This window comes from Nematostella vectensis, chromosome 12 (assembly GCF_932526225.1).
Source record: "Nematostella vectensis chromosome 12, jaNemVect1.1, whole genome shotgun sequence".
NCBI lineage: Eukaryota > Metazoa > Cnidaria > Anthozoa > Actiniaria > Edwardsiidae > Nematostella > Nematostella vectensis.
Window position 1 is genome coordinate 12,717,845 of NC_064045.1, and position 21,211 is coordinate 12,739,055.

Here is a 21,211-nt window from a genome sequence, read left to right on the forward strand (position 1 = left end):
TCACTTTGGCGGATCAGCCAATGAGCATTGAGTATTTCATTCAAACTGATCCAAAGAACAAAATGGCGGCGAAGTGTATGTTTCTTTATTTTGAGGATCCTTCCCCATTTTTTCCTCAATAATAAGCCATTTTCCTACTGAAGGTGATACAGAAGGTAGAAATAATTATGGATAAGCTTGAAGCTGAAGAAGATGAAGGTTGGTGTGCTTATTTTTATCAGATTTTGCAAAAAAGTGGCCATTCACCAAAACGTTCGACGAAGCCGAATCAAAACAACTAAATTTTCTATAGCAACAGAGCTTTATTTAAGCTTTATTGTTGAAAAAGCACGATTCTAGTTTACCTCTGTTCAGACCGCTTAGACTTATTTAATGATGCCCCTTATTCGTACATTAAACGCGTATAAATACCGAAAACCTTTGTTCGTCGCATGCGTCCTAAGGCATCATTTGATTCAATTTGTCTGTTTATTCGTAGGATTCGTTGACATGGCAAATGAACTTCTCAGCAAATCTGGAATCAAGGCCAAAGTATCAAGTCTTTCTGAGTGTGGCGCTGACTATTTTATTAAGATCTATGAGGGCCTCATAGGGGATGACTTGCATGGTATAAACAGGGGATATTTCTGAGTAATATGGAAATATGCTACTATACGCATCTCCTGTGGTCAAACCCTCCCCTTGGGGTCATTAGTTCTGCACCCATTGTCCCCCCCTGATGTCATTAGCGCCCTCTGCATTACATATGTAATGATAGTTTATGGTTTATTTGTTTTATAAAAAAAATGAGATCAAGCAAAAATAATATAAAAAATAGTGCCTCTGCTCACATGATATGTGGTATACAATATATGTTATTTTATTTGTCACATTGTTTTTTATTTTCAGGCCTTATTAAAAACCCAGTGCTTGTATCAGACCAGATTGATAACTGTCAACATGTGATTGACGCTATTGCAAATGATGTCTTGAGGGTGGATTTATCCCATATCAGTGCCAAGGGAATTGTCAAAGGTGCTCGGATCGACATTAGAAATCTTCTAGAGATATTCACAGGTCTGCTGGAATACTTCTTTGAGTTTGATGATGAACAGGGGGAAAGTGAAGAAGGTAAGTGATGGTGTTGGTGGAGATGATTATTGTTATTGGTGATATATTGGTGGTGGTGTTGAAATTTATTGTTGAGATGGTAATAGTTGTTGTTTTGGTGGTAATGTATTTGTGGTGATGGTGATGACAGGGTGTGGTGGTGGTGATAATAGGTGTGGTGGTGTAAATAGTTGTTGTTGTTGTTGTTGTTGTGGTCGTGGTGACAATGTTTAATATGTTGTTTTCTGCTGCCCATGATCCTGATGATGGAGTTAAAAATGCGTTGATAATGTTGACAACGATGTGTATGGTAATGATGGTTATAATCATTACTCTGTATTCCCCTTTTCTGATAATACATTTGTTCATGATATGGACAAAATTAGCACTTTTAATTTGTTTTTCAGTTCCTGAGGAAGAAAATGACTCCAACATTCTGACATCAGACCATGACATCATGTCAGGTGTCCTGCAAGAGGAATTTGGCCAAGCTTATCGTGATGTGTACCCATCAAGCAACACCCAGTCACAGAGGAGTAGCCTGATGACCATGTCACTTGCCGGCAAACCTCCACTTCCTCCTTCTGGTGTCAAAGGCAAAGACACAGCGAACAGCACTGCTCTGTCATTGTCAGCAACTGGGAGATACAGAAGCTCAGGACATGAAGCTGATACATCTAGGGTTTGTTTTTTATTAACACAAGGTTGAACTTTTAATAAAGAATACTGTACTATCAGTTTAGTTGAGGATATTCCCAAGAGCTTTGGGTACACCTTTTTTGAAAGAATTTTCAGTTATTATATGGATAAGAATAAAATATTTGTAAACATCTTAACCCCCAGCAAAAAAAGAACACAATAAACTTTAGACAGGCTGAAATTTACAGAAGCTATAATAATATTTTTGTTCATCTGAACTGATTGTCTATTATATTTCCAAGATTTCAGGAGTTTTTTAGAGAACTCTGTAAACTATTTGAAAACCCTAGAAATATCACAACCTGGAAGTCAGGATATAATTTATGTGTCACATGTTCAGGTGAGTGATTCTACAAATGAGCTGATCAAGCTAGGAGAAAGCACCAGCTCCAAGAGTAGCAGCAGCTCTTATGGCCCAAAGCAACCTCCTAAAGGTGTAGATCCACACCATGATACTGCAGACCTCACTCAGTACACCCTGACCGATGAAGAGCACAGAGATTCATATCTGACAGCTCCTGATAAGGTACCATTTGGTGGGCAGCCCTTCACCTTTCCCACAACGCCTTTTAGAATTAAATTCTATAAGGAATGAATGGGAACTAAAATACACACACATTTACCTCTCACCATACATGTATGTGTTATATATAGGGCTCCCCTTTCTAGTTATCTTTGGTCCTATAATAGTTGAGGTATTTTATGAAAAAATGTAGTAAAACACATCACTAATTGCAACTAATCCCCAATGGATTGAGGTAATAGACAAAATATTGGTGCAAAGTGATTTGAAAACCAAACTCTTTGTGGTCATTTACAAGATTAGTGAGATTAGGTCGCTAATGGGCTGGTCGCATCCATGAGGCAGTCACCTATGTGAGCTTGTTATTACAAAGTTTATATGGTGACTAACATTTTAAAGTCATGGTCAATACAGTATTTGGGCTGGTCTCCATTTTGTACAGATGTTGCGACTGATGTTATAACTTACTATACTGTAGCTAGCATAAGGCAGTGCACATGTTTAATTGTTGTTGTTGTGGTTGTTTCCAGCGGGACAGCCACCTGAGCACCCTAACCTCCATAGAGTCTTCATTCCAACAGCAAATCTCTCCATTGGACCCTCAGAGAGATGGGGGGACTCTAGATACCCTTGGGGTGAGACCACGGGTGGAGCTTCCTCAGGAGAATGCCAGTCAGTCGTCCAGTGAGGGGGGCAACAGCGGGAGGAGTACCCCAGTACTGCATCATCATTACCATCATCACTATCATCACCCTGTCACAGGAATAGCTAGTGGAACGGCATCAAAGGGTATGTTTAGATTAAGGGGGGGGGGAGCAAATCATTATTTATTGTCACTACTATTATCATAGGAAAAGCTAGTGCTATTACAACAAAGTGTATGTTTGAATTTAGGGGGAACGATTATAATCCCGTCACAGGATGGCTAGTGCTACTTCCTAAAAGGTTATGTTTGGAAGGGAGCATTAGAAAAGTGCTTGTAAGGGGGGGGGAGGGGGGCATTATTCTCATCACCACCCAGTCACAGGAATAGCTAGTGCAAGCATGTGGCATTTTAGGCTTGACATGTGCTTTTTGCTTACCATGTTGAGAATGCTGCAAGGTTTTGTGGGAATGGTCCCTTTTGGGGAATGGTCCCTTTGTGCTGCGTTTGTTTATTCAGGGTGGTAATAACATTGTCCTCATTGGCTTAAGATCCTACAATTCCCAAACCATCAGTTGTTGGTCTAAGCGAGAAAGAATCATCTCGACTATACCCTAAACCTAGTTCCCTGGAAACATCCAAGTCATATAAAGAAAACACAGCACTAAGGACTAATCTGGACAGGCCAGAAAATACTGGCTTACCAATTCGAACATTATCAGCAACTGGGTGTTCCTACCAATCCAGAAATATCCCGTCATTTTCTACCTCAAGACCACATGACAAACATGGTGGTCAGACGTACAGCTCTGGACTGACTGGACTACCAGTTTCAAACAGTATTCACCAAGACAAAGATATTCCAGATAGAGCCAATCCAGACTCTACAAATGCCCCAGTAACATTACCAGAACCTGGTACCACCACAGTGTCTGGTAATTCAGGCCTTCCGAGTTCCACTGTTCCTGTAAGCTCCAGGCAGCCACACTGTTCGTATTTAGGTGTACCTGGTGTTAGTGGTGTACCAGGTGTTAGGGGTAATTTGCGGCCAGGAAGAGCAGGGTGTGAGATTAGAACTTTTCCTGGAACACATGGCGTCCAGCCAGTGGATGGATTGTCAAGGACTGCTCCTGCACCTGGGTCACAGACAAAAGGTGTGTTTTTTTAATGATATGTTTCTTTATCAGGTCATTCTAACATGAAAAAAAATCGAGACGACAAAGAGGATGAAATGCTAGAGCATTTATTATGATTTTTTAAAATAATACCAATGTATATAAACATGATATTGTGCTGCCCCCCTGCTTTTAAGGGCCGATATGAACAGTATTTGTATCTAACACAGGTGGTATATACGACTCAAGTCTCAGAGATCGGTTAAGAAATTACCCAAGACCCTCAGTGACACTAAGCGACTCTGTCTTTACAACTCTTCCTACAACAACCCAGCGTGACGCCCAATCACGTGACATACCACTGCGTGATGCCCAATCACGTGAGATCCCGTCGCGTGATGCCTCACAGCGTTATACTAACGCAGACAGGCCCCTAAATGACTCTAAGCTCACGGACCCCCCGCACCTGGCAAAAGGTGCAGCTGCTGACCTTTTATCGCGGTACAGTGCCGACGATGGCGATGAGAGTGACAGGGAGACTGGAGACGAGTACGATAGTGACGTGTCACAACATAGCGATACTGCAATTGGTGGGTTGACGCTTGATCATTTTCTGAATTCTTATGATTATGGGAGGCAATTGATGGCAACAACCCCTGGTTTTGGTGGTTGTTCTATTATTATAGTGATTTTCTTATGGGAGAGACCCAATGTGCGTGTCTCAGGCTAGAGGTTCTCGAGGCGTCAAACGCCCTAAAAGGCACAGTCAATAGGGGACTTGCGCTAAGAGATCACGTGACTTTGGGGGTGGCAAACTCGCAATTTGATGGCAAAATAGAATCGGCAAAAACAACTTATTTAGCACTTACATACAAATAAAGCCAGAAAGTTTTTTTTTTCAGAAAAGGGTTTATTTTCATTTAAACATTTTACTTTTTCGTCTTTCTCTGGCGAGACGGGCGCCGTCAATTCTGTGTTTATTTTGGTTTGAACTTGCCACCCAATTGGCGCCAAACAGCGAACCAATCAGCTCAGAGCCTGTGCGTCACCAGACTGGCACGCGTGGCGTCGATATGTCATGCGTATATAGATTTATTCTCGCGAGGGTCGTCCCATGAGGATTCTCCCTCCGGTTTTTTAACGATCTTGGCAGCGTATTGAGTCTCAGTATTTACTGTGGTTGACGTAAGTTTTAAAGTATTGTCCCTTTGTTTTAGACTACGGCCGAGCGTACCGCGTTAGTCGGGACGAAAGCTCCTCTAGTACTTCCGAGGAGAGCGTTCGTAGAAGTATTCATGGTAAGAGCGAGTGATCACAGGTTGGAAATAACCAAGTCAGTAACACCTTTGTTGTTGTTTTAAGTCAACATTGAAAGAAAGATTATGGGATCAAATTGTGAAATAACCATCTAAAAAACATCTAAAAATTTTATTCACTATATTAAATCGAAAATATCGCTATGATTACCTACCTCAAATCTGTTGATGGAGATGGATGCTTTCTTACACTTGGTTTATTTCTAGAATCAACAAATTGGCTGCTGACAAATACTCTTCAATACCATTATAGATTAAGGCTGAGTTACTTTAACTGATTAAATGGTTGCTGAAAAAACGCATTGACTGAATAAAATCGTATGTGTGCAGAGCGCTGGAAGAACCTCAATCTTCCCAAGACCTCGTCTGAGAAGGCGGGCCGGCGTGCAGTTACATTCAACGAGGACATACAGACCATTCCTATCACCAGTAGGATGGAAAGGCTTCGGCGCCTGCTGGAGGACGAAGAGGATGAACAGCGGCAACACAATACGTCTGCCATGCGCGATGTGTACCACCAGCAGCTGAAGAGCTTACAGAAGGAGAAGACGAAAGGACGAGACAAGAGAAAGATAAAAGTAAGTTAAAAAGGGATTAACTTTGGGGAGGGGGAGATGTTTGTGGTTTCACATCCGGTCAGAAGAGGAGGATGGAAGAGACAAGAAAATTAAAGTAAGTATGATAAGGGTGATGATAACCGGATATGACATCACAATTTTATCTCGATAGGGCTCTCCATTAAGACCTAAAAAGAAAGCAAAGCCACAGTCGCCAAAGCAAAGGCAACAAATGGCCCGTCTTGAGGCAGCATATCGCCCCCAGGGGACAAGGGGACGGACGACGAAGCGAACGCCTGTCCGAGATCGCAAGAGAAGCGCTTCAGCGAGCCCTGTGGTGGGACGGAGACGAATGGGTGAGTGTGAAGCGAGGGATGTGGATACGAGTATTTTTCCTTTAGACTCAGGGGGGGGGGGGGGGGTGGGAGGTGGTGGGACGGAGACGAATTGGTGAGTGTGCAGCAAGGGATGTGGATAAAAGTATTTTCCCTTTAGACTCAGGGGGGGGGGGGGGGGGGGAGGTGGTTGGACAGAGAATACGAATGGGTGAGTGTGCAGCGAGGGATGTGGATAAAAGTATTTTCCCTTTAGACTCAGGGTGGGGGGGGGGGGGGAGGGTGGTTGGACAGAGAAGACGAATGGGTGAGTGTGCAGCGGGGCACTATACGCGGGCTAAAATTAAGGATTAATTTAAAGGTAAAATGAGCACAAGGACAAGAAAAGCTAATTCTTTCTCTTGCGCTTGTATCTATTTTGCCTTCTGGTTACGTTGTTCTGGCGTATGCTCCTGTCTACTTCGTTATTACACTTTTGTTTGTGCTGATTCTTATGTTTTATTTTTATTTTTTATTCTAATGCTTATGTTGAAATTCTGGCCATATTGTTAAGACAGCCGATGAATTCAATGACATGTGCGACGGAAAATCCGCCAATCAGATTATATATTAACAACCTCGTTTTTGTTTAGAGTATGGGTTTTTTCACATCCGCTCATCTCCATTGTTTTCTTTTTATTGAACCCCCACTTAGCTTGTTTAACGCTTAACGGAGATAGAACTACATTCAGTGCTAGCTTTTTCCCCCATTCCTTATAAAAGTTCATTTTCAGATGAATCCGAGGCGATTCTCCCTGTCCTGTACGACGAGTTTCCTTTCCTTCACGTCTCGCCACATACTGCAAAGGAGATGTGGAAAAGGCAGTCGCGACACCTAAGCCGACTTACCAAAACCGGAAGTGACGTCAAGAAAACGAAAAGCCAGCGGTTGGTCGAAGAAGCGGAAGCGCGCCAAGAAAAGCTCCTCCGAATATTGAAGAAAGAGTTGGATCACAACCACAGAATGGTAAGGGGCTGATCGAGACTTGGCTTGTGGTTGAGCTCATGGGTTGGCCTGCCAGCGATTTGCTCGTTGCTGTTGTTGTTTATATTAGTAACTTTTAACGGCCATTTCACCTAGGCACAAAATAAAATGAATTTCTTATTAAAATAGTTTTCAATCTCCATTAAACTACTCTCGTGTATGACACACTAAGAATTTCTCCCTTATCTCGCCCTTTCAGCGTGAACAGCGAGACCGCGAGGAGAGTCAGCGGTCTGTCAAGACAAAGATCAACGAGAAGCGCCAGGTAGCGGCACGAGCCCGCAGATATTACGACGACTATCAGCTGCGCATGCGCGCCAAAATGCTCAAACGACGAACTCGGGAGGAGCAGGTATAAGTTCAAATCAGCTCTGGTTTCAGCTCCGGTAATAGGATACTAGATCCATCTAGAAACTTTTTCTATCAAAATACACACATAAAATTTACAGTCTTCTTAATTACTAACGAAGGGGTCAACCGGAGTCGAACTCATCTCGTCACATAAGTAGGGTGGGTTCATAACTTCTTCTTTGAACACGAGGTTCCGCTATAAAAGGGAAAGCTCCTCCCACCCCCGGGCTCAAGAACAATCAGTTATCAATCAGCCGTCAATGAGTCAACATGCCAGTACAATTCCTTTGAGACAATTTTGCAGGAGACTTATAATTTGTGACTGCTAGTGTGGCGGTGTTTGATTCCAATTATGTCGTTTTTCTTCAGATCTTCAAAAAGCTGTTCGAGGAAGGTTTAGATATCCAGAAGCATCGGGTGCGTGAGCTCCGGCAATACGCGCGCGAGAAACGCGAAGCCCTTGCGCAACGGCAACAGAACGAAATCGACTCTCTTGAAAACTAGTATCCTTACCGCTTCGTGTTTATTCTGCATTCAAGAGTATTCCAAGTATTCAGGGTGTACTCGCAAGTATACGAAGTATTTGGCGTTTGCTTGCGAGTATACGAAGTATTTAGCGTGTACTTGCGAGTTTAAAGAGTTATTAGCATGTACTCGAGAGTATACGAAGTATTTAGCGTGTACTCGCGGGTATAACGAGTGTTTAATGTGTACTCGCGAGTATTCCAGGTGTTAAGCGTGTACTCGCGACGAGTATAGCAAGTATTTAACGTGTACTTGCGAGTCTACCAAGAATTAAGCGTGTACTCGCGAGTATACCTAATATTTAGCTTGTACTCGCGAGTATAACGAGTGTTTAGCATGTACTCGCGAGTATACCAAGCATTTAGAGTGTACTCGCGAGTATACCAAGCATTTAGAGTGTACTCGCGAGTATACCAAGCATTTAGAGTGTATTCGCGAGTATACCAAGCATTTAGAGTGTACTTGCGAGTATACCAAGCATTTAGAGTGTACTCGCGAGTATACCAAGCATTTAGAGTGTACTCGCGAGTATACCAAGCATTTAGAGTGTACTCGCGAGTATACCAAGCATTTAGAGTGTACTCGCGAGTATACCAAGCATTTAGAGTTTACCCGGAGTGTACCGGTGAGATGGGTAAGCGCACTGCCACCGCCATAAGCACGAAAGCATGACTTGCAACCAAGGAACGCGAGTAAGACCGTTAGTGCTAGCCTTTCTCTTGCTCTAGACTATAACCTCCTTGACAAGCTTTAGCTATCGCGATCAGTTCTCCATGCTGGCGGAGGAGATGTCTCGTGAGCGCTACGAGGTCAAGGTCAGACAGCAAGCTCAGGAGAAGGTACGGCGCATGTGCTGTAAGATGATTGCGTGACCATCGAAACTCAAAGTTGCCATGACTCTTATGTCGTTATTCTAGCCTGCATACAAACTCTCTATAGTGTATAAATTTCAGGGTATCGGGACTCCTGAGAATCACGGACAAAGATAAGAGGCTCAGTCGAGTTTGAAGGAAGAGTTATGCTGGATTTAGATAATGATAATGTGTGCTTTTGTATAATAAGTTCAAATTAATCCAGTGAATGAGGATTTCTCTCGTTCGGTTCCATGATATTCCTCATTACTCCCTCTTGTTCGAAGACGCAGGTATAAAATGACGTGACGCCGGCGCTAAAGAAGTTGACATTATATAGACTTATTGCGTGAAGCACTTCGACTTACATGTTCTTTCTTGCGTTACAGGTGGTGCGTCAGATGCGCCGAGAGCTCCGCCAGAAAATGGAGAAAGAAGTCCAGGATTTCCAGGCCAACCTAACACGGGACGAGGATTCCGCCTACTTCCGCCAACTAGAGGCCGACAGACTCAGGCGGGAGTTCCAACTCGCTATGTACAAGACAGAGTTTTCTTAGCTGCAAAATACATCTATGGACTTCTAAGTAACGGGGTCTCACCAGAGCCTGGAAATACAATTATAGGACAACTCGATATATAATGCAAAACGAGCGAAAATAGCATTTGTAGTGACTAAAGCCTCTAAAGTAAGGCATTGTTTCTCGGAAATTACTTCTGTAGATGTCTGAATGGCATATATTTAGCCAGGGTTTCAGAATTTCGGCTCGCTCCGTGCAAAACGGACTTTTTTGCATGAAATAACATCATATAGTCCACAAATATTTGGGGCTTAGTCAGAGTATTTATAGTTCCACATGTACAAGTCAGATAGCATCCTCGAGCGCCCAGGTCCACCCCTCATACCGTGAAATTCCGATAATAAGCCCCGGGGCTTATTAAAAGATGGTGGGGGGGGGGGGCCTATTATCGGAATTTTACGATACCTCAGAGGCAGAGAGACCCTGGAGTATAAGAGTGTTAGGACATTGGCGCGAGGATGGTATGGCAGTATAGGGTATTGGCTTCCTCATACCTCAGAGGCAGAGAGACCCTGGAGTATAAGAGTGTTAGGACATTGGCGCGAGGATGGTACGGCAGTATAGGCTATTGGCTCCTTCATACCTCAGAGGCAGAGAGACCCTGTGGTATAAGAGGGTTAGGACATTGGCGCTAGGATGGTATGGCAATATAGGCTATTGGCTCCTTCACACCTCAGAGGCAGAGAGACCCTGGGGTATAAGAGTGTTAGGACATTGGCGCGAGGATGGTATGACAGTATAGGCTATTGGCTCCTTCACACCTCAGAGGCAGAGAGACCCTGGGGTAAGAGTGTTAGGACATTGGCACGAGGATGGTATGACAGTATAGGGTATTGGCTCCTTCACACCTCAGAGGCAGAGAGACCCTGGGGTATAAGAGTGTTAGGACATTGGCGCGAGGATGGTAAGACAGTATAGGCTATTGGCTCCTTCATACCTCAGAGGCAGGGAGACCCTGGAGTATAAGAGTGTTAGGACATTGGCGCGAGGATGGTAAGACAGTATAGGCTATTGGCTCCTTCATACCTCAGAGGCAGGGAGACCCTGGAGTATAAGAGTGTTAGGACACTGGCGCGAGGATGGTATGACAGTATAGGCTATTGGCTCCTTCACACCTCAGAGGCAGAGAGACCCTGGGGTATAAGAGTGTTAGGACATTGGCGCGAGGATGGTATGACAGTATAGGGTATTGGCTCCTTCATACCTCAGAGGCAGGGAGACCCTGGAGTATAAGAGTGTTGGGACACTGGCGCGAGGATGGTATGGCAGTATAGGCTATTGGCTCCTTCATACCTCAGAGGCAGAGAGACCCTAGAGTATAAGAGGGTTAGACAATATCGCTAGGATGGTAAGATAGTAAGCTAAAAGTCAAGATTTGCGCTTCAAGTTCCAGTTCAGAAAAATCCAAGCACAGCTCTACACAGCCTGCCCGCTAGTCGACTTCATGATTCTTCTTTCCTTTCTTCTTTCGCAGTTATTGTAGCCCTTGGGTTTGAGTTTGCATATTATAGTTAGGGATGATGTAAATAGTGCGATACATGAATGATGAATAGAAACGACATCATTAACATGAGCGATTGCTGTCTTTGTGTTTTTTTTTTAGAAATTCACCCCTTAGTCATATATAAGGGATACAGCAAAACCTTGAAAACTAGACACAGTTCTAAAGGTATTATATGAGCTATTTTCGAGGTGACTTTATTTTTAAGGCCATCTTTACAAAGCATTTCTGGCATATTTCCGGCCGAGGGCTTTCATTCTACGCCTTTATCGAGATCTACAATAATAAGGGAGTGTTCATTATTTATGGCCGAGGGGGGAGGGGGGGTCGGTTCCCACATAGGGGGATGCTAAAAAAAGTTTTGGGTATGTCGATGGGGGGAGGGGTCAAAACAGTTTCAATGTGGTTGAAGGGGGGTAAAAAAGTTTCATTCCTTAAAAAGTAGGAAACTCTTTTATTTATTATTATTGAAATGAGTAACCAAAATGCAAGAAAAGCTGTTTTCTAGCGTTGCCAATAACATTTAGGCTACATTTACTGCTGTTAAGCCGTGAAAGCTTTCCCACAAATGACAAATTCAACAATATCTATTACTCGGTAGCAGTTCATTTAAGCTTGACCTATAGGATCAATAAAAAAAACTGAAATTTTTATATGCATTTTTAAAATATACTAGGAATCTAGTACGACAGGTTATTAGATGTCAATGTGTAAAAAGTCTGACTGACCAGATCTGGGATTTGTAATAGGTGTATAAAAACCTATTTCGCCAGATTTGAAAAAAAGTGAGTACTTACAAGCAGATTTTTACTGTACTTTATAGTCTACGGTTCCTCTTTTTACCTCTAAAATACACGGTAGACACAGAAAAACACATTCTTTATTGGGTCTTATTCATGATACGCAAAGATGGTCAAACATGGTACATCATGCATTGCGTGCCCACCAACATCCCAACCACATTCCTGACCTGTAATTTCTCTCCAGACTAGCTGAAGCTAAGCCTAGACCAAGGCAATCTGAACGGTTTCCCTGTGCCTTGGGTTGAGCCCTGAATAGGTGCGGGACCTGGGATGAGCCAATAAAACGGGGTATGGGCGTGACGTCACTCTTACAACATAACACCACAGGAGGCCCGGTCAGAATGCCTGGGGGAGGCTAGGTGAAGCTGTCTTCGGCAGCAAAACTCTTCAGAGGGCGCCCGTTAAGGACCCTGGTTTTGTAAGCATGGAAAGCCTTTGTCTAGCTCTTTCATCCCAGTCTCAGAAACGATGATTTCCTTTTTTATATTTTTCGTATGATGAGAATAATTTCAGCAATACACCAAAAACTGGTATTCGACTCTGCCAAATTTTCGTTTTCGATAAGACCAAGGGCACCCAACGACGAAAAATTCACAAGCGGCCGAAAATGAGTTAAGATACCGTTTTTATTCGTTTGCAGTCATTTTTATACAATATAGAGCTTTCCTAGATATTTTTTTCTGTTCGGATTTGCTGGCAAAATTCCAGCCATCCGAAAAATCTAGTTACTCATCCCGAGACATCCGAAACTCCTACCGAAATTTCTGGGCCAAGGACACCCAACGACGAAAAATTCACAAGCGGCCGAAAATGAGTTAAGATACCGTTTTTATTCTTTTGCAGTCATTTTTATACAATATAGAGCTTTCCTATATATTTTTCTTCTGTTCGGATTTGCTAGGCGAAATTACAGCCATCCGAAAATTCTAGTTACTCATCCCGAGGTCTCCGAAACTCCTAGCGAAATTTCTAGGGAATGTACCTGTATACTCGCTCCCGAAAATACTAGGGTTTCTTTTTTTAAAGCATGTCGGACAAAAATCTCCCGAAAACGGTGATAGTGGTAACAAAAGTAACTCCGAAGAACATAGGTGGTCCTGCTCTCTTCCCAAGAAACATAGGTGCTCTAGAAATACAAATTCCGAAAAAAGTAGACATTTCTAGGCCGACCCCGAATTCCGTAGGTATGTTTCCGAACAGATATTTGACCGAAAATGGTCGTTGGGTGCCCTTGTAAGAGTTCTTCAGGGCAGAAAGACTTGGAGAAGGAAAGAGTTAGCCAATTTTCAGAGCACGCCATCTTTTTCTCGGTCGTAAAACATCCTTCAGCGTACGCTTGCCTATAACACAAGGGTAAAGCAAAACATCAAAACAGACGCGTTAAAAAATATCGTTGTCTTTTCAATGTTTGGGAGGGGGCGTTTACGTACCTTGGCATGGTAGTTCGTTGCAATCCTGTACCTCCACCAGCGCACCGGAACAAACTTTACCACCAAAGTGAGGCGGAGGGTTGTCACATAGCCTCGATCTGACTTGGAAACCTCCACCGCAAGAACGACTGCATTCCGCCCATGATGCCCAGCGGCCCCAATGACCGGGAATTGGGACTAGAAACAAGTAAGCAAACAAGCATGTTAAATAAAAGGATGCTAAAAAAGGATGTTAAAAACAATGTTTCATCCAAGAAAAGATTCTTACCCACCACTAACATGGAAATTTTCTTAGATGAGAAAGAAAGCCAAAAAAGTGAAGGCTGTCAGACAGACGAGTAAAAAACGTAAACAACGCAAACTTCAAAGATGATTCAAACTGGTGACCTTTTCTAAGACCATACAGGTAATCCATCTGTGTTTGTATGTGTGTGTATGTGTGGGGGGACATTTCTGGAATCAACACAATTTGTCGTCTATTATGGAAATAAGCTTTATTCGTTCGACATGTTTATTCTTTTAAAAGGATTTGAAATGGAAATACGACCAATTTTTGGCGGTTGATCTTAAATCTATTAGGTTCACATAGGAAGATAAACAAGTCTTTCTGTTTCCGCTTAAATGGGCAGTCGCACGTTCGTCCAAAAGTGAAAATACACCGTTGAATCGTCATTTCTTGAGAGCGAAATAGACGGCTGAAATAGTATGTAGATATAGAATCCGTTTGCATCGCGCCGAATTTAATCACACAGAAGACAATCAAACAGCTTTTAGATAGTGTCCAATAGTAATTCTCTGTGCTGGATTGGTGACGGTAGCATTCATTAAAAAATCCCGCTACCTGTGTGCGACTGCCGTTTTAACACTTTTCTCAGCGCACAAGTAACCTGGCTCCGTTAGAGGAATATGTACATTTTTGGGTTTCCAAAAAAATGTGCTATGCGCACCCCTTTTCAACCCATTGGCGCCCTGGTAGCTTCTAGTAGCTTCTGGTAGCTTCTAGCAGAAGCCTCGTTTTTCTGTATTCCGCTGGGCTGGCGTTCAGCAGGGAACATTGCTAGGATACTTACTGTTACACTCGTCCTTGATGCATTTATTTGTCTCCGACTGAATCCCAAAGTAGTCTGTACCAGGACATTTTATGCGGCTCTTGTCGGTACAGAATCTTTCTCTTTTCATGGAGCAATGTTCGTTGCACGGACCCCAGTGTGACCAGTGACTCCACCCACCTTTCTTAGCTAGGAGGAGATAAAATAACAGTGGCTGATGTTTGTACTGGTTTTCCTTGCGGTGATCCGCAAGGAAGTGCGGAATCTGGAACGAGCTCACACCCTCTCAGACACCACAAAAAGCCCAATGAAAGCCAGGGACAAAAAAGTTTTTGTTTCTGGCCGCGCGCGAGCCATGACTCGGATAAACGCCTGCCAGCAGGCTAACCAGCAACAAAACCCTCCATTAGAAGCTTTATCTTCTTATCTGATATGACACATGGTTTGATGGAAATGCGTGCATGAAAAATCACCAATTTTAGCAATGACAAGCATGAATTTACTTTGTTTCTTGAATAGTATTAAAAACTGTAGTAAAAGCGAATTATTAGTAGATTAAAATGGGGGAAAAGTAGACTTACACATTACAATAAACATAAAATAATGTATTTAAATGCTTCTAAATGGCCATATGTAACTATTGTCTGGTGTAAATAAGAAACAGCCCATCAAGAACTTTAACAGCTTGTTTGTCCAAAGGTACCCCGATTTATGACAACCTATTCAGCCTGTAGGTTCGCTAATGTTCTCTGTAAAGGTAGCTTAGATTATCCATTGTAGATAGGCCATGGAGCCAAATTAGACCCAGCAAAGACGTATTTGTCACTTACTTTCGCAGTCGTACAACGCATTCAATTGCAGGATGTCTGTGTCACTTAGCGTGGAGCGCCGACGACCGAATTGCATGGCGGGATCTTTGATTGAAATCATGGTCGGCTTATTGTTCTTAGAGAAAGCATAGTTCCCATAATGCATCAGGCTTTCAAAGTCGTACATTCCACCCACAAAATCCAGCCTGCCTCCATTGTAACGGTTGAAATTCTTCTGTTCTCCTGTAGGATAGTTAGTTAAGAATGTGAGACAGAAGACACCCAGAATTTGTAGTAATAGTTTCCCAACCCACGGGTCACTCTAAACACAAGACATAATAGCATTACCACAGGTATACCATCACAGAAATACCTGGCATACCATTTTACCCAGTACTTTGGTGTTTTCATTTTTGTCTAGTACCCAGCACCCACGGTCGCCCCACACCACAGGAATACCTGGCATAACATTCCCCCCAAGTTTATTGAAGCTTTTTTTCTATTTGGTGCCCAGCACCAACGGTCGCCCCACACCACAGAAATCCCTGGCATGACATTCTCCCCAGTACTTTGACGTTTTCATTTTTGTCTAGTACCCAGCACCCCCAATCGCCTTACACCACAGGAATCCCTGGCATGACATTCTCCCCAGTACTTTGATGTTTTCATTTTTATTTCATGTCTATCTAGTACCCAGCACCAACGGCCGCCCCCCACCACTGGAATCCCTGACATAACATTCTGCCGAGTTTATTGATGTTCTCATTTCTATCTAGTACCCAGCACTAACGGTCGCCCCTCACACCACAGATATACCTGGCATGACATTTTCCCAGAGCACGTTAATGTATTCGTCTCGATCGGTCCTCGCCTGCTCGTGCCAGAAGCCGAGTGCATGCATCAACTCGTGCAGAATGATTCCTTTTTCGTTACACCCATCACCGATAGACAACTCTTGCCCCCCAACCACGTCCACTTGGCGACCCACGGGGGACCAGCATCTGGGACAATAAAATACAAGCGTCTTGCTTAACGAGCCATTTACCACAAATTATAGGTTATATAGTACGACACACACTACCGTGGCCACCAATACAAAGTGTTATATTGCGACGCGCGCTACCGTGGCCACCAATACAAAGTGTTATAGTGCAACGCGCGCTACCGTGGCCACCAATACAAAGTGTTTAGTGCAACGCGCGCTACCGTGGCCACCAGTACAAAGTGTTATATTGCGACGCGCGCTACCGTGGCCACCAATACAAAGTGTTATAGTGCGACGCGCGCTACCGTGGCCAAAAAAAAGTGTTATAGTGCGACGCGCGCTACCGTGGCCACCATAGTACAAAGTGTTATAGTGTGACGCACGCTACCATGGCTACCAATACAAATTATTATAGTGCGACGCGCGCTACCTTGGCCACCAATACAAAGTGTTATAGTACGACGCGCGCTACCGTGGCCACCAAAACAAAGTGTTATAGCGCGACGCGCGCTACCTAGACCGCCAATACAAAGTAATATAGTACGAAGCGTGCTACCCCGGCCACCAATACAAAGTGTTACAGTGCGAAGCGCGCTACCGTGGCCACTGATGCAAAGAAAGTAAACCAAGTAAGAGTCAGAGTGTTGATAAGCAACTTCCTAATAACTTGATGCAGTCCGACATGCAATAATGCACACTCAAGTCAATCATATTTATACAACGACACTCGTATATCGCGCGCCCTGATTGGTCAAGGATCCACACACGCAGTCTTGGCGCACTTCCGCAAAAATAGAATATAAAGTAAGGAAACATTTTGATTGTTGATTGTATAAAACAAATAGATCTCATTTTTGCGTGCGTCTGTCCTCTAGTAGATGCGAAGATGACGTCACAGCGTGAGATGAACAAAAAAGTACGTGACTGTTGTTCATGGACACGTTGTAACATCTTCTGTGCAGAGGACAGATGCACAAAACAATGGGATCTATTTGTTAATACAAAAAAAAGCTGCAAACAAATTGGGTGGTCTGGGTATGAAATGATAAATTCACTTTAATGAATCAACACGGTTTAGATTGTTTGTCTTACGCCTCTGTGGGAACGGAGACGTTTCGCTGACGTTTCTAGCATTAGCCCTTCGTCAGAGCAAAAAAACCTTAATTTCCTAAATATAGACTAAACTGTCTTATAAATTAGCGCATAGCGTAAAAAATGATTTTTTTCCGTTTCGTACTCCTAGCCGTCAATGTATATTTCGCTAGCTTCCTCTATTGTGGTACCACGAGAGTGACGCCCATTCACGTCAATTCATACCCCTGCTAATTGTGTCGCTACGCGAGTGACGCACATTCACGTCATTTTTTACCCCTGCTAATTGTGTCGCTACGCGAGTGACGCACATTCACGTCAATTTTTACCCCTGCTAATTGTGTCGCTACGCGAGTGACGCTCATTCACGTCAATTCTTACCCCTGCTAATTGTGTCACTACGCGAGTGACGCCCATTCACGTCAATTCTTACCCCTGCTAATTGTGGCACCACGCAAGTGACGCCCATTCACGTCAATTCTTACCCCTGCTTACGAACAAATCGGATCCAGTACTTGTCATTCGGCTTCTTGTCCCTGAATCGCACACATGATGTCTTGTGGATCTCTTTTACGGCCTCTAGGATGTTTTTCCGAGCATATCCTTATTGTATCATGTAATGAATAAACAACCAATGTGAGGGCAAAGCAAGAGGAAAATAAACCTACTTTTTCTCTATACGACACTTTAGAAGTTCATAATTATCAATCACCATCATGTGAGCGAGCAATGTTGTTTTGTTCTTGTTGAGAGATAGTTCTATTGTAGGATTGGTTTAATTACAATGTGATTCATGACTTTGTTTTTATTTAGACTAGACTAAATTTTTCCTTTGCATTATGGTTTTCACAGCCTAACAAACAATTTATCCGTTCTTAAAAACACAGGAATCCCGGACAGATTTCAAGGTACTAGGCGGAAGCGCTATCAAAGTCGGAACAAGACTTTCTAAATACTTTAAAGTCTCATATAATAAAACACATTGTGTTTTATTATGTACCAATACGTACCAATTTCTGTTTTAAGCTCTAACGGTACCACTCGCGAGGGCCAGATGTTTGCACGTGTGCGTATCGCCTTCCTCTTGCTTATTGGGCCTGATGATGCAATGTTCGCTCGTTTTGGTTCCGTGTCTTGCTTGCTTATTGACCCCGCTAAGACTATGCTCGCGCTGCCCGCATCGCCGGTCTCTGAGGTGTCGACGTACTGCTTGTCTTCTTCAGTGAGCGAGATGTCACCCTCAAATAACGGGTTGCTCCACGCATCCAGGTCACCTGTTGGAAGTGAGGGAACGGGTTGATACAGATTGTGATGGGGGGTGATGGTGATTGTGTTGGTGGTGGTAGGGTGATGGAGATGAAAGTGATCATGGTGGTAGTGTTGGTGGTAGTAGGGTGATGGAGATGAAAGTGATCATGGTGGTAGTTTTGGTGCCATTCTCGGGGACCCAGGGCGACGTTGAGACCGTAAGCAGTCGTACTCGTGAAGACGAAAGAAAGAAAGGAAAAATACGTCTTTTCTCCCTCTTTTTTTCGTCTTCGCGCTTGCTCCCGCTTCCGGTATTCGCGTCGCCCTGGGTCCCCGAGGATGTGTCGGTGCTTATGATGATGATCATGGTGATGGTGATGGTGATGGTTGTGGTGATGGTGATGGTGGTGGTGGTGGTGGTGATGGCGATGGCGATGGCGGTGGCGGTGGCGGTGGCGGTGGCGGTGGCGGTGGCGGTGGCGATGGCGATGGCGATGGCGATGGCGATGGCGATGGCGATGGCGATGGCGATGGCGATGGCGATGGCGATGGCGATGGCGATGGCGATGGCGATGGCGATGGCGATGGCGATGGCGATGGCGATGGCGATGGCGATGGCGATGGCGATGGCGATGGCGATGGCGATGGTGATGAGGGTTGTTGATTCGTATGCTTATGATGATGTTGGTGGAGCTGATGATGTTGTTGATGTTGTTGTGATAAGCTGATAGTGATGATAATGGTAATGATGGCGTAAAAAGGTGGATGATGGTGATGATGATGGTGGCGATGGTTATTTCAATAATTAAAATAAAAATTTGTAAGCATTTGGTGATGATGATTGTGGTGCTTTTTTTGTGGACGTGATGGTGACGGTGGTGATGAAAGTAGTGCTTCGAGTAGAATGGTTTGTCTTACCCAGGTTAGCGTCCTCTATCCGATCCGCCAATGTGTCGTTCTTAAGGCTCTTGGGCAATGTGCTGTCAGTGCCGTCATACAATGGCGCGTGCGCGGAAGCATCTAAACAAAGGTCAGTCTTACCAAGTTACAAACGAATAGACTATAAATGCTTTATACAAAACGTCATTTAGGATTTTTTACAGTGTTCTTCTGTGGATTTTCCAAAAATGAATCGTTAATGCGAAAGAATTTGCAGGCGAAATAATATGATAAATCATCTCACCATGCAACCAATGTAAAGCAAACAACATTTGAAGCAATGTGTAAATCCTCCCTTGGACGAATAAAAATGACAACATTGAAGGCTGGTAGACTCGCGAGGGTGATTCTAACCTATGTAGATTCCTATTCCTATACTAGATTAGAAAGTACTTTCTAAAAGCGATAACGAGTAAAAACCGTCATTTATAAAATCGCTGTTATTACTCGATTAACATTTAATGGTGCTCTGGTAAATCCGATCAAAAACCAGCAGAATTATCTTGAAAAACTAGTGACGCGGGTATTATTATAAATTGATCCCGCTCCCCGAAAAAAGGGAACCTTAACCGTAATTTCAAGAATAAGTGCTTCCTCAAATAAAGGCCTCCCGCAAATAAGCGCCTCCTCTAAATAAGCGCCTCATTAGATAAGGGTTACCCCAAATAGGGTCCTCCTGCAAATAAGCGCCTCCTCTAAATAAGCGCCTCATTAGATAAGGGCTTCCCCAAATAGGGTCCTGCCGCAAATAAGCGCCTCCTCTAAATAAGCGCCTCATTAGATAAGGGTTTCCCCAAATAGGGTCCTCCTGCAAATAAGCGCCTCCTCTAAATAAGCGCCTCATTAGATAAGGGTTTCCCCAAATAGGGTCCTCCCGCAAATAAGCGCCTCCTCTAAATAAGCGCCTCATTAGATAAGGGCCTCTCAAAATAAGCTAACCCCCCCCCCCCCCCCACAAAAAAAATAAATAAGGGCTTCCCCAAATAGGGTTCCTTCTTGCACGTGTATAAAAGCACGAGTATCTAAAGATAAAACAGATTTTTGTCTCCAGTATAAGCGCCTCGCATGGAATAGGAAAAATAAATAAGCACTGCGCCACCTATTCCAGTACACTTTTTTTTATAAGGACGTTCTTATTTTTGAGACTTTTCAAGGCTAAACGATGTTCTTAAATTTTAGCGTATATAAGAATATAATACCCAATGAATAATAAGATTGATACTATGAGCACAATTTGATTCTGCATTTTAAAACGCATCAGGACTAAAAAAGAAAATTTCTCTGCTATTTGAGCCTCGGCATGTTCTTAGCATGTTCTTAACATTTGGTGAAATCTCTGGCTAGACGTTCTTATAAAATAAAGGTTCTCCAAAAAAAAGAGTGTAATTACGGTAGTCAAATTCTGATGAATAAAACGAGTAAAGCACTCATCAACACATTTTTAAAAGTGGTAGGTTTTACGTGTGTAACAAAAGAGTAGTTTCAGTGACGAGATTTAACCCTATGGTTTCCTAGGGGGAGGGCTGGGGGCAGTTGCAACTATACGCTCCTTCCACATGATCAGACAGCTGATAGAGTTAATCAATTCAATTTGAATTTATATATGAATACCGTAATGCGTGATCAAATAAAAATATAGCTTCTTTTATTTACAAGTTGATTAACGGATTTGCTTATATTCTAAAACGTTCCTACGATGTTCCTACCTCATTAGAATCTTCGCATAGAAGGAGATGAGGTTATATGGAA

At 43.3% G+C, this 21,211-nt stretch overlaps 2 protein-coding genes across 3 annotated transcripts; one reads left to right on the forward strand and one right to left on the reverse strand.

Annotated features, from left to right (window-relative positions):
* Nucleotides 1-51: 51 nt before the first annotated feature.
* Nucleotides 52-11,179, forward strand: LOC5520128 (centrosomal protein of 95 kDa). Of its 2 annotated transcripts, XM_032365161.2 has the most exons (17): nt 52-198; nt 479-607; nt 889-1,110; nt 1,497-1,771; nt 2,129-2,192; nt 2,223-2,314; nt 2,842-3,100; nt 3,506-4,108; nt 4,300-4,659; nt 5,287-5,367; nt 5,716-5,963; nt 6,115-6,298; nt 7,051-7,283; nt 7,501-7,653; nt 8,022-8,155; nt 8,932-9,016; nt 9,418-11,179. In XM_032365161.2, the coding sequence occupies exons 1-17, from the start codon at nt 168-170 to the stop codon at nt 9,583-9,585; spliced, it is 3,321 nt and encodes a 1,106-aa protein (XP_032221052.2). In that variant the 5' UTR covers nt 52-167; the 3' UTR covers nt 9,586-11,179. The 2 variants fall into 2 exon arrangements, with proteins under 2 accessions (XP_032221052.2, XP_001639970.3); XM_001639920.3 differs by having other exon boundaries at nt 2,129-2,314.
* Nucleotides 11,180-11,969: 790 nt separating this feature from the next.
* LOC5498681 (blastula protease 10) lies at nt 11,970-20,365 on the reverse strand. Its single transcript, XM_048720300.1, has 9 exons — nt 19,707-20,365; nt 19,442-19,543; nt 18,286-18,549; nt 17,761-17,878; nt 16,015-16,199; nt 15,220-15,441; nt 14,411-14,578; nt 13,341-13,517; nt 11,970-13,250 (listed from the first exon to the last, which is right to left on the reverse strand). The coding sequence occupies exons 1-9, from the start codon at nt 19,780-19,782 to the stop codon at nt 13,186-13,188; spliced, it is 1,377 nt and encodes a 458-aa protein (XP_048576257.1). The 5' UTR covers nt 19,783-20,365; the 3' UTR covers nt 11,970-13,185.
* Between the last annotated feature and the right edge of the window lie 846 nt (nt 20,366-21,211).

Excerpts from the sequence above, each read along its gene's own strand:
- LOC5520128 (XM_001639920.3), top strand. The coding sequence starts at position 168 with ATGGATAAGCTTGAAGCTGAAGAAGATGAAG. Across the intron at positions 3,101-3,505 it reads TAGTGGAACGGCATCAAAGG|ATCCTACAATTCCCAAACCA; the intron begins GTATGTTTAGAT and ends CATTGGCTTAAG. Across the intron at positions 5,368-5,715 it reads CGTTCGTAGAAGTATTCATG|AGCGCTGGAAGAACCTCAAT; the intron begins GTAAGAGCGAGT and ends GTATGTGTGCAG.
- LOC5498681 (XM_048720300.1), bottom strand. The coding sequence starts at position 19,782 with ATGTTGTCATTTTTATTCGTCCAAGGGAGGATTTACACATTGCTTCAA. Across the intron at positions 14,579-15,219 it reads TGCGTTGTACGACTGCGAAA|CTAAGAAAGGTGGGTGGAGT; the intron begins GTAAGTGACAAA and ends ATCTCCTCCTAG. Across the intron at positions 13,251-13,340 it reads CAACGAACTACCATGCCAAG|GCAAGCGTACGCTGAAGGAT; the intron begins GTACGTAAACGC and ends CTTGTGTTATAG.